We start from the raw sequence: 12,549 nt of genomic DNA, 5'->3' as shown, positions 1-12,549 counted from the left end.
TTGATCCCTCTTAATTTCTCTCTAAAACAAACTAGCAGTATTACCTACTACATTTTTTTTGCACTGGTCTCCCATAGGTGTCACTGGGTTCTAGGCTCACGTGAATTATTAAAACAAAAAGTCAGACTGGCTGTTGAAAAGGAAATAGAAAAATCTTTGGTTACCTAGTGTTTTGGCTGTAGGTCTGGTGGTTTTCCTGTATTACTTTGATTCAGTTATTATTTGGCAAGGGACTGATCAATTCATAAACTCTTAGTTAGCAAGTCTGCTTGTAAAAGTACCAATACCTGGAAGTAGACTATTATACATATGTTTTCTCTCAAGTGTTCTGGAGAATGTGCTGGTTCTTCCCCCTGTTGTGGGAACAATAAACATTTTTTTTCTGTTGTTCTAGGTGATCTAGAGTACATTTATTTAACAAGCTATTTTTGTTACTTAGTTTCTCAGCAAAAACATTATTGATAAAATAATTAGCAGGACCAGACCTTGGAATTTAACTCTCCTCTGTTCAGATAACTAGCAATTATACAAATAACACTCCCAAGAGGCAGAAATTTGTCACAGCTGGAGAAGGAGAAACTCAAACCCAAGAGCAAACGAGAAAGTAAAGATAAGGATTTCTGCAAATTATCTAAAATAGAGGATCCTTTTTGTTTTGTTTTGTTTTCCATGGTCCTGGTGCTTTAGCCTGTCAAGGGCTGAAACTATTCACCCACTGCCCCACCAGCTAAGCACTTCTGACTCGAATGAACAAATTCACTCTAGACCTATCTTTCAGTGCTCAATGCCACCTTCCCTCTCTCCCCTTAAAAATGAGAACACTAGTGAATAATTTACAGTGCCTAGGGTGTTGCTTTAAATACATTAAATTTAATACAAATTTAAACAGAAAATCAAAGCAGATTTCTAAAAATACAAAAGCCAGTGTTATTTTAACTGTTCATTGCTGTTATTTAAAAGGAGGTGGTCAACATACACGTTTGGAACAAGCCATATGAGATACCAGAATCAGTTTTGTACGAAGGCAACGTGACACCCTATAGAGAAGTCCCATCTTTTGATACTGACAGGAAACCCTAAAAAATAGGTAAGACTTCCAATTTACCAAGACATTATCTTATCCCTTGTAGATCCAAATGTTATTTTAAATAGAACAGGTCAGACAAGTAACATTCCACGTAAATGATTCATGTACCAAACACAAAACAAACTGAGAAAAAAAATTTATTTTATGAATGAAACATCTGGGCCCTGAATATCTGTAAACAGTTCAAACTAAAGCTGAAATACGAACACATTGTCAAGAGTCACTGGAATGTAAATCAAAGTTACAAAGAATCCTTCAGTTCACGTTTGTCTAACATCTCTAATCTCATACAAAATCTAAAATGGTCAGAAAAAAATTAAATGAAACTACAACATTTCTGACAAACATAACATTCAATTTCTGGAATGATTAAGCTAAAATCTAACTTACATGCAGTCTGTATAGGTGAATAAGTCCACATATATGAATTGATATGTAAATGTATTACACACACTCTACCTCATTCTACTAACTGTATACATTATACACAGGGAGTCCAAAGATTGATCTACCAAAATACATGTTTTAGTGAAAATCTTTTGATATAAAATATTTTGTTTCATACTCACTGAAATGAAACATGTTTATTCTGGCTTAAACTGTTTTGGGTTTTTTTTGGTTTAAAAACTGAAAAGTCACTTTCAAAGCAAACATTTTTAATCCAGAATTCACTCAGAAGCAATGAGAAAATAATATTTTAGTATTTTTAATGACTTTTTATTTCCAAGTTAATTAAGAGGAAAGGAAGAGGTATGTTTAATTTCCCATAAACTTTAGCATATACAAAAATAAAGTGCACAACTTTAGGTGAAAAATTCAAACCTAGTAGAAATGGTTTTGATGACACTGAGGTGATAACAGGTCTGAAGTGACTCTTTCAAGATTTTTCTACTCCAAATATGAGATCCACCTAAATGTATTTTGTTTCTGTAATGTAAACAGCCACATTCATAATATGAACACATGTCAATGGACAATATGCGCCTACAGTTATGGCCACATATTTACATATTGAGAATATCTGTATCAAAATCAATTGATGTGGATTCACATTATTGTATCTGAGAGCAGATGAGACTCATTCATTGCTACTGGGCTGCTCACTGAATATTTAATTGACCTGTTAGAAATGGCTTTACATTATGTGTCATAATGGCATTTTCTTTATAGCTACTTCAGTTCCTTTTACATGTGTGGACATTTTTTAAAAATGAGATTTTAACTTTACCTATTATGGGATAAACTCTACCCCATCTACAAATGAATATCTCTGGTGTTAGTTGCAGCTGACAGAACAAGGTCCAGTACAGCACATTCACAACAGAATTCAATGGGTTATATTCTATTAGGGATTATCACTCTATCAGCACGATAGCAACAGGACCTTATTGAGTTCATTTTTTATGAGATTTATGAGTTCATTGTTTATACCAAGAATGCTGATTTTTACCATTTAAAGCATCCATGGTCCATACATGTATTTGTGCTTAGTGAGGAAAGTGTTAAAGTCCATCACTTGTATAATATTTTTAAAGCCATACAGTACCATACATCTTAACAATCTCAGAAGTTTAAGGAGCTGTCTTAAAGTAAGCAAACAAAGCAGAATTCATCTCTGCTCTTACTAGAAAAGTACATCTGTGAAGCATCTGATTCAAGGCTTATCTTTGAGTAGTTGCCTATGACAGAGGTCACTGTATGTTTTCTAAAGTTTTAAAACTTCAGTCAAGATAGAGCTCATAGTTAAATGAAGAGATCACAGGGAATAAATGTTAAGGCAGAGACTTCTTAACCCTTATACTCAAGGGGAGAAAAAAAGTAGCCACCATTTATGACTGCTTGAAGCTGGACAGATTTCTTAGACACAGAAAATGCGGAAGGCAATCACAGCTTAGCAATTTCCTGGTGCCTTTCATCTAAACACCACATAATACTAAATAAACATTAATGAATTAAGCTGCTTAACGTATCTACAAAGTAAGTACAGTAAAGAAGAAATGTACTTACTTTTTTGGCAGATGTCCTAGTACCCTAAAGCTGCTGATCATAAAATGATCCAGAGCAATAGTTGCAAGCCATCAAAAAAGGAAACCAAACATATATTTTCATAATCTACAGAGTGCTTTGTGAAAACTTGGGGGGGGGGGAGGAAACACTCTCAAGATATTGCTGGTTGCGTAGTTTTAAATTTATATGGTTTCTTGATGAAAAGAAAAAGGCATATTGTAAGAGGAATATTAATAAAAAAACCCCCTATTTTAAAATCCTCTCTATTTATGTTGTTATCCATTGATAAAATCTCCTTTTTTCAACTCCAAGAGCTCCTGAAAGTCCCATCTCACAGTTTTAGAAATACAGGACTAGTTAGAAAAACAGAAAAACGGAAATTCAAGTTTCAATTAATTTATCTGTTCTGATTATTTAGTGTATGCATGCACAACTTTCCACAAAAGTTTTCGCTTGAATATTAAAAACATGTCTAGACATGCTCACTTCCAGTAAGGCTTGGAAAGGAGGGAAAACTATCAGTGTGTAATGATTTTAAATCTTATATGGACCCCTTCACATTGAGGACATCTTTGATTTCATAAAGATTTTTCTAGAATTCTCTCAATTTTTTTAGGAAATTTCAGTAAATGTAAATAAAATAGTTGCCTGTAAGTGTGTATCCTCTAATGGAGCACATCTTTATACAGCGTAAGAATGTCCTCTAACATCATTCCAAGCCAGTATTTGAAAATTTTCCGTAAAAATATTTTCAGCTAAACACAGTTAAATATTTTCATAATTCTATTAAAAACTAGCGTCAGTTAAGAACTGGAATCAGACTGTAACATCCCTTTCATTTCAAAGTATATACTTGCAGCTTTAAGGATTATTTTTCTTCTAATGCAGCAAACACATGAGACTAAAGCATTTCCTTAAAAAACTGCAAAATGTTCTAAGTGTAGAAAAATTATCAGCAATAAAACATTATTAGAAGCACTGAACAACAGAGCACCAAATTCTTGGCTTCGTTACCTTGATTCAACTGTATTAAACAAGACAACATTTTGTTAGATCGCAGTGATAAGGTCTGTTGACGTGTCTTGGCAGGAAAATAAAATAAAAAATTACCTTTGCAAACCATGGAAACAAATTTGCCCATTCTGTTTCTTTGCTCTTACAGACGTGTTCATGGTTTTAAAATAAATAAGTCATAAATAACAATAAGACTAAAATTAATAAAATTGTATGCATATTATCTTATTGTATACCTATCATCTTGATTATTTTTCAGAGGTTTTTGGCTCACATTTATACAAAACTCTCTTCCATATTTGTGCATAGCAGAAAGGAATCCACAAGTCTGGGCTTTACTAGCTGCTGAAAATCTGAATCTTCAAGTCCATCAGGACTCATAACTGCCAGTCTCCGTAAGGCTGCCTAGAAAAACAAAACAACACAATTGTAATACTGTTAAAGTTTGACAAAGTCTTCATTGCAGGAATCCATTATAACGATCTCTAAATAACAGCCAAGACTCAAAACTGAATTGTGCTGATCTATGGACTCTTCTACCTGGCTAATCTCTCTGTTACTGCCTTCATCTGTCAAATGAATCTCCCCTCAAATGCAGCTATTAAATGGCGATTCTTTTAGGGCACATTACTCTTAGACCTGAGCACCAGGGACAGTGCAGGGTTAAAGAACGCAGAGGTGAGAGTCAGAGCACTTTGATTGTAAACCTATCTCTGATCTGCTGCATGTCTCACACTGCTTCTTTGTACCTCAACTCTCCTCTCAGCTTCTGTCTTATTTATGAGAACTTTCTGGAGACTTTATGAGAACCTTTCCAGAATAAAGTCATGGGAAAAAAAAACCCAAACCAAAAAAAGCTTGGCCTGGCTGAAAATAGGAGCATCGGTGAAGACAATTATATCTGATTCAGAAAACATCTGCTACTGAAGTTTCATGCAATGCCCATAACAGAAATCTTTTAGATACTAGTGTAGTAGAAAGAAGCTGTAAATTTCAAACCATACGGGAACAAATAAAATTGCCAGTTGTTCCAATTATGAGGCTGCACGATACAAATTGCATTGATGGTACCATTCTCTTCCTAAACTCATCCCTTCTAAGCAGTCACTTGTTTTTCTCACTGGAGAAAAACATACAACAATTACATACCTCCTAGCAACCTGACATGACAGATGCAACTGGAAAGCAGGCTGGCTTCCCTCAAGAACAAAAATTGTCTTCTATTAGTAAGGTCTGATAGTTGTGATCAGCTTACCTCTGTGCTGCTTGTCAATGCAGCACTAAAACAAGAGTTAATCACCTGCTTCAAAATACACAAAAAGTAAACAACCAAGCTAAAAACACCAAAAAGTACAAGCCCTCAGACTTTAGTGCCAATACCTATCAGAGCCTAAAGCAGCTTATGTCTCAAGGACAATATTTTTGCCACGTGTTTATTAGAAAGTGTCATCAGGCAATTACTAAAATATCAGAACTGCTGAAACAGGCAGGCAAGCGATAGGCATGAATTCAAGGAATGTGCAGCAACAACTTCAATGAGACAGAAGAATCACAGTCTGGTTTGCTGCCATCACTCTGTGGCCTCTGCTCTAGCCATAGAAGATTAACAAGCCTTCTCGCCACATATGAAGAATAACCACAGCATTTCTTATGCTCACATCCATACTCTCTTCATCCCAAACAAGTCCTGCTTAAACAAACAAAACTTCTCCTATGCTGGTACAAAACTAGCAGTTATTCAAAGCTGCAACAACCAAGTTTTACTTTTACGTTTAATATAACATTAATACTAAAAAGCACTGACAAACAATATTCTTCAGCCTTCATTCATCAAAACCTGTCTCCTAACACTAGATCACCCATGTCCCCAGAGCACTTTCCTCTCACAGAATGCTAGGTGAAATTACTCAACTCCGACAGCTGGCTGGGGCTCACAGTCCATGCAGCGCCAGGCCAGCAGCTGGGATCTTTCTCCTGAGCAGAGAAAGTGTTAACCTCCTGTTGGCCACGCCTTGGCTGGACACTATACTGTCTTGGACACTCAAATAGAAAAAAAAAAAGCATTGTAGTGAAAGCAAGAAATCTCATTTCCTCTCTTTGGCCACTTTACATAAATATACATGTGTGTGTGTGTGCAGATAAAGGCCTGTGATTCAAGGCTCGTTTCAGCAAACATAGCATCATCAGAGAATGCAATTTAAAAATTACTGCAACCTTAAATTCTGAAGTGTTCCAGTGCAATTTTTTAGTGCTTAATAATGTGAAGATGAAGCCATTTTTCCTTATGTGCTTAAATCTTCAATCAGAGGATAAATAATTGACACTGTACAGGATTATGCTTAAGGGGAAAAGCAGGAGACCCTGGCATGAATTTAAAATACTTATGCATTTTGAAATCTAAAGGGCTGGTTTTTCTGCATTTTTCAGGATAAGCATGAAAAAAAGATCAAAATGTACCTACCAGACATGCCACTAAAACAGAATCACTGTTATTTCTTTCAGTTGGTGATCTGCAAAGTTTAATTAGGCGAGGAATACCTGAGTGCGCAAAAGAGTATCAGGAGAAATAATTTAGAAAAACAAACTACTTATTTTGAGATGAAGTCTTTTTTTAGATGTTTCGTATTTATCTTCCTTAGTAGATACGATCTCTAATGCAAAGATGGTATGCAAACACTTAAGGGACTTGTCCATGGAGCCATGCAGTCCAGAGCAGTCATAATTAATAGTTGTAAAGCATAAACAAACAAATGCATTAGTTTTTACCCTCTATTACTGTATCAGAGTGGAAATTGTGACCTCCATTTCTTCCCTATCAATCCTCCCACATGCCCTTAAAAACCTCCAGCCAAAAGAATATGTTGCTTCCCATTAGATTTATCACATCTGAACCTGCCAGGGTCCAAGTTTTCTGTCCACTGACAGATCCTGCACAAGGGTTTAAATAAAGGAATGGAGGAGGCAGCACCGTCAGTTGGCACACTCTGCCACAGCTATGTGTTGAGTGGACGCTGCACCTCAGGTTCCTCTGGGAAAGGAGCCAAAGGTTCATTTAGCACAACCTCCTCAGTCACTCTCTGGACAGACTGTACAGGGAACCTATTTCATAAAATGTACCAAGTGAGGCTAAAAATTAAAAAGAGCTTCTCTGGCTCTTCCTGGCAGTTCCTCCCTCTTTTTCAGTCTGCCATTAAGCCAGTGGTACATCCTTACAGCTAAGTTTTACAGCTGCATCTGCCACTTCAGGATCTCGGCTGAGTCGTGCCAGCGTAACTGCAGATTTCTGTTGGACTCGCTCACAAGCAGCAACTTCTGCTGAATTTCCTGAAGATGATCTTTCAAAGAGCATTTCCATTAAAAGTTGAACACCTAGAAGGATATGAGAGCCATTGTTATCCTCTCTCCAACAAAAAACTCAGTCCAAAACAGTAAAGGGAAAAAGCAAGCTAGGTAAATACAGACCAATCACTGCCCAAATAGGGCATGAAGAATGCATAAATGTGGACTGAAATTTGGCCATCAGTGTTCAAGCACATCTGATCTGTGCATTAGTGTGTCATCACTAGGAAGCTACAGAACTTCTAGAACTAGAAAATGCACTAACTCTTCCCTCCTCCAACTTCTTGACTCCTTTACAAGTTGATATTTTAGATTTCACAGATTTATTTCAGTCAAAGTAAATGCAATTCTTTATTTGCTTCTAAACTAACCTGAAGGTAATCACTAACCTAAAAACCTGTAGTGGCATATTTCAGGTCTCTACATGAATTTTTGCTTTGAATTAAAGGAAAGTAAAACTTTTTTTTTCAGTTTATGTATCTTTATGCAAGCCTTTAAAAGTTCCCCAAACTGTCTGAGGGTACTTTAGAATGGGGAATCCTTTAATGAAGGAAATGATGAAATTCTGCCTCTTGAAGTTTACTGTGTGACTAACTCATCACTTCAGAAGAGACAATGTCATCCATGTCAAAATGGTTTCATTAACTTACTGTTTGCCTGTAGGAGTTGATATTCTTATTGTAGCAGCACAAAATCAGATGCGACTGTACTGATTTCTATTTTCTAGATTATTTTAAATGTAAGGACAATTATGTGCTATTAGACTCCATATGCTATTAGGCATTCAGATTACTTCAGGTAGCATCAGAGAGTCTTAACTGTTAGAACATTTGCATAAATAATTAAGAGAATTAGCATCAGAATCATGCAGCTAGATAATAATCAATCGACACACAAGAAAGACAAAGTTGAGAAGAAAACATATCTAAACCAAAGACCCTTCTCAGTTTGTGAATCTGGCTTCTGACCAGCATCTGATTATTACGATATTAGGCAGACACAAAAAGCCTTTATACACAAGATGAGTGTCAGCCCTTCTCAAAAGCCTGGGGCAAATGCTTCTGTGTGGACTTCCATTACAGGGTGCATACACAGACTTTACTTCATCACATTGTGCTTGACGATCCACATGTACATCTCCACCTACTGTGGTATCTAGCATAAGTTAGGCCCATTGGCATAGCTGTTAGTATAATTTCATGGACTTTAATCAAGTTTCTTCTGTAGTAGAAATAGATGAAATGTGATCAAACACCTGTCCCAAACAACAAATCAGAGTTTGGTTTGCTCAAGAAAATAGATAGCCAAACTACATAACCGATCTGTTAATCATAAAGGAGTGCAAAATGTGCCAGGGCGTATCTGGACTGTGAGTGCTAACAACAGCAAATCAGGAAACAGCAGCACAAGTCAAACAGACAAATCACTGACAGGGTATCCTCTACCCAGTCCTACAATTACAGACAACCTAGGACCCTAGGAATTGTCAGGGTCTTACCAGGAGTTTCTGGAAAAGAGTCTGGGTAAGGAAGCCCCAAGTGCCCACAGCAAGAGGTCCAGGACCACCTCTCCAGCCTCCATGAACACAGGGAGCTTGGACCAGGAACATGGCAGGAACCACCGCATGGACCTGGCCAACCTCTCTCTGGGACTGCCCCATCCCTCCCATGCAACAAGAAAGTCACATAAGAAACCACCATGCTAACTGGCCTTGCTCCTCCCCCTCACTGCACTGTCTTCTGCAAGGACAGGGAAGTCAGGTAATTTGTAAAATTGCATATATCTATTATTAAATTGCTTCAATATCCAGATCCATTCAACCTCCACATTGTCATTTGCTCTCAAACTGCAACACCTATCACATCAAATGACATCAAATGCACACTACCTATGTGCACACATGGATCACATCAAGTAAATTAGTTGTGCCTGATCCTTGCCAGTCCTTTTTGTGAGCACAAAGCTCAAATTTTCCACTGAAATGCAAGAAACATCTAAATCCAATGTTACATAGGAATTGGCTAATTCTATTTCAAGACCTACTTCTGTGTAGATGCTTTCTGAAACCCCTTCTGCCACCTACAATCAGCCATGTCTGAGATTCAAATGGATCCAAACTCAAACCGTTCCCACCCAAACCTTAATTAAAGAAGTGTGGAAGGTACATTCCTAGGACAGAAAAAGCAATATATGTGAAGCTTCACTGTAATTTAATATCTCCCAGGGAAAAAAAAAAAGCTGTCTTATTATATTTCTTGGCCATGAATTTACTGTTAGGTGTATTAATAAGGCAGTTACATCTTACTGTATCCTTATCCACAGAATTATTAACCTAACTTCTCAGACTTCTGGTGGGCCTATAATACCTAATTTTTTTTAACATAATGACTTTCTCATAACATGATTTTTAAAGAAATGTGGAAAAAATCTGGCAACTGCTGTATAGTAATAAAAACATAATGCTTCAAAATTTATAATGCTTCTGAATACCTGTGAAAAAGTGACACAAAATGCAGGTACACATGGCTCAGCGTCAGATAATGTCTTTCAATGTGTAAGAATTGCCACCCTTACACAATGTAATCACCAGAATAAAGGTTGTTGAAACACTTTGTACTACCTTGCTTTCTATCTTTGAATAAGTCACACGCACAGAGAACATCAGCAATATGGTCATACATGCAAAGTTTCTGAAGCAGTAGTAATTTATTTCAGTTACATAGAACCATCCCAAGGATTCATTTTGCACCCTGCAGCAATGTGCAATATCCAGCAGAGACAGGATGCAAAATGAAGTCTTATTAGTGAAGCCTTTCTCCTTTACCTTGTAACCACTCCCTTCCCCACATTCTCCACAAACAAATACAGAATATAGTTCAGCTAAAATACATACCATTTCCTTGAATGATTTCTGAAGCACACTGGTCCAAAACAGACATGTTTGCCAGTATTGTTACCACCTGTTATTAAGAAGAGAAGGAAATATGATGTGTAGCCCTACAATTCAGTAATATTAAATAGCACTGTAGTTTATAAAATTAATATGGCAGAAATATGGCAAACCCACTAAAATTAAAAAGCATTCTTGTCTATTCCCACCTTTGTGATTTCTCAGGGGTCTTATCTTACATATGGCTGCTAACCGAAATCCAGGCAACGAGAAAAGTAAAACCTCTTTTTCTCACACTCCTGTACTCTTGCATAAAAGTCTCATATACAGATCTATGCAGCAGATTTTTTCAGTGGTCAAACTGGTAGAAAGAGGAAGATAAAATTTTATAAAAAACAACCAACCAAAAACCCCTGGAGTCCTACAAAGAATTCAGCCAGGAGCTGCCCGCCCTCGGGAATCAATCCTGTAGTCACATTCCAGCTCAGGCAGAGCTCACAGTGAAGGCTAAGAACCAGCATATAGCCTATGCTCAGTAGCGCTAGGTTATTGCTACCTTTCTGCTTCAGGGTTCAGCTGAAATGCTGAGAAGTGTCCTCGCAACAAATTTGGAGTTTTGAGCCTTGATTCAAGGGAGTATGTATTTAAGGAATACTTTTCAGTTTTATTGAAGGCATAAGTTGTGTGCATGTCAAAGCACTGTCCCAAAATGAGCTGGATTTAAAAATTCATTTATAGATTTCCTGAGCTAAGGCCAAGATCAGGTTTTGTACCAACAGAAGCACGTTTTGAGATCGTCATTTACAGAATTTCTTATCCAAAATAGCACCAACTGTTTTCAAGATTAGGTGTAACTCGTCTTGCTTAAAGTGAAGCAACAAACCATTGACAGAGACTGGATCATGTGGAGCTGTTGGCTTTCAGTCACCCGTTCCCTTCCTTGATATCATATACTTTCTCTCATACATCCTGCAAGATGTTCTTTTTTACTTCATCCTTCAAACTACTTGCTTCCAGCATGCATACGCATCTCAATATTAACAGCATATGTGAGAGACCAAATAATAAGTGTTATAGATCATTAGAATACAAAATAGAAATCATATTCTTTCTTAAGAGGTTTTAATTTTCTCTATTCTAATTGAGAAAAACCGATCAGCCTCAAAAATAACAGTCAATTTGAGAACTGGTTATCAGTTTTTAACAGTACAGCGTCAGTTCACAAACCAAACTTCTTAGATGTAAGTAGGCATGAGATCAAATCACCATTCTGATCTCACACTGCCATTTTAATAACAAGGATGACTCATTTTCGATGCTGTGACATAAAGGTCTTCCACTTTTGAAGGTAGTGTTACAGTGTCATCTCTCTGAATAAATATACTTACTCAGGATGCAAATGAGTTGCTGAAACTCTAAAGAGTGACAGGTAGAAATATGGTAACTCAGTATATGTCTATGTATTTATTCCATATTAATTATTAACTGTGTTTCAGGCAGAGTGTATATGTTTGCTCATTCTAAATTATATCCTGTTAATGAAAATTGCTTCCTCTATGCAGAATCTGTACCCCATGTGGCTCTCTAAGCCACAGATGAAGAATTCAATTAACCACCATTTGAATACGTGCCAATTACTCCTCTGCTTCAAGTTATTTTGTCTAATAAGTATTTTCAGACATAAAAATATTTTGTGTGTGTCTTTTGACACCAAAAATTATTTGACGTTATAACTATACTTCCTTTGCATTGATTATGTGGCCCCCTATATTTTGCAATGTATTTATGAACTAGCCTAATAGGTTTACATGTAATCTTCTCCAGAGGGGTTTATAAAAGACCCTTATCATCAATAAACATCAAGTTCTACCTATATTATCTTTAAAAATCTGAGTAGGACTTGAAAGACGGTTAAACTATAGATTAACTGACTCCAGATGGATAGATTTTTCTTTCCCCAAAAAGTCACATTTTCCTGTGATGTAAACAATGTAACATGAAATAGGATAATGTAAACACCTAATAGGCAAGCTGAATAAATAGTTGACTTTAAATGTTATATTTCTTCTATACTTGCCTATTTTAAAATTCAGTATACAAGCAGCTTACATGAAAATTTCCTCTGTAATACAGACCAAAGTTCAAGGAAGTTTAATACTAGAGGTGAACTCTCTAGAGGAAAACACAAATGTAGACTCAATTTGCTTTGAAA

General features: G+C 36.5%; 1 protein-coding gene across 1 annotated transcript in view; it reads right to left on the bottom strand.

Annotated features, from left to right (window-relative positions):
• Positions 1–4,384: 4,384 nt before the first annotated feature.
• The window catches only part of INSC (INSC spindle orientation adaptor protein), a 157,424-nt gene continuing 149,259 nt past the window's right edge, over positions 4,385–12,549 (bottom strand). The window contains exons 10-13 of the mRNA XM_009635378.2: positions 10,341–10,407; positions 7,322–7,477; positions 6,570–6,646; positions 4,385–4,513 (exon numbers count right to left, since the gene is read on the bottom strand). Of these exons, the coding sequence (XP_009633673.2) occupies positions 4,385–4,513; positions 6,570–6,646; positions 7,322–7,477; positions 10,341–10,407 (429 nt within the window). The remainder of the gene's footprint in view (positions 4,514–6,569; positions 6,647–7,321; positions 7,478–10,340; positions 10,408–12,549) is intronic.

The sequence above is a fragment of the Egretta garzetta genome, unplaced genomic scaffold (assembly GCF_000687185.1).
Source record: "Egretta garzetta isolate BGI_Z169 unplaced genomic scaffold, ASM68718v1 scaffold133, whole genome shotgun sequence".
In the NCBI taxonomy this organism is placed as follows: Eukaryota; Metazoa; Chordata; class Aves; order Pelecaniformes; family Ardeidae; genus Egretta; species Egretta garzetta.
The sequence above is the reverse complement of the archived record's forward strand: the minus strand, read 5'-3'. Positions and strand labels throughout refer to the sequence as shown.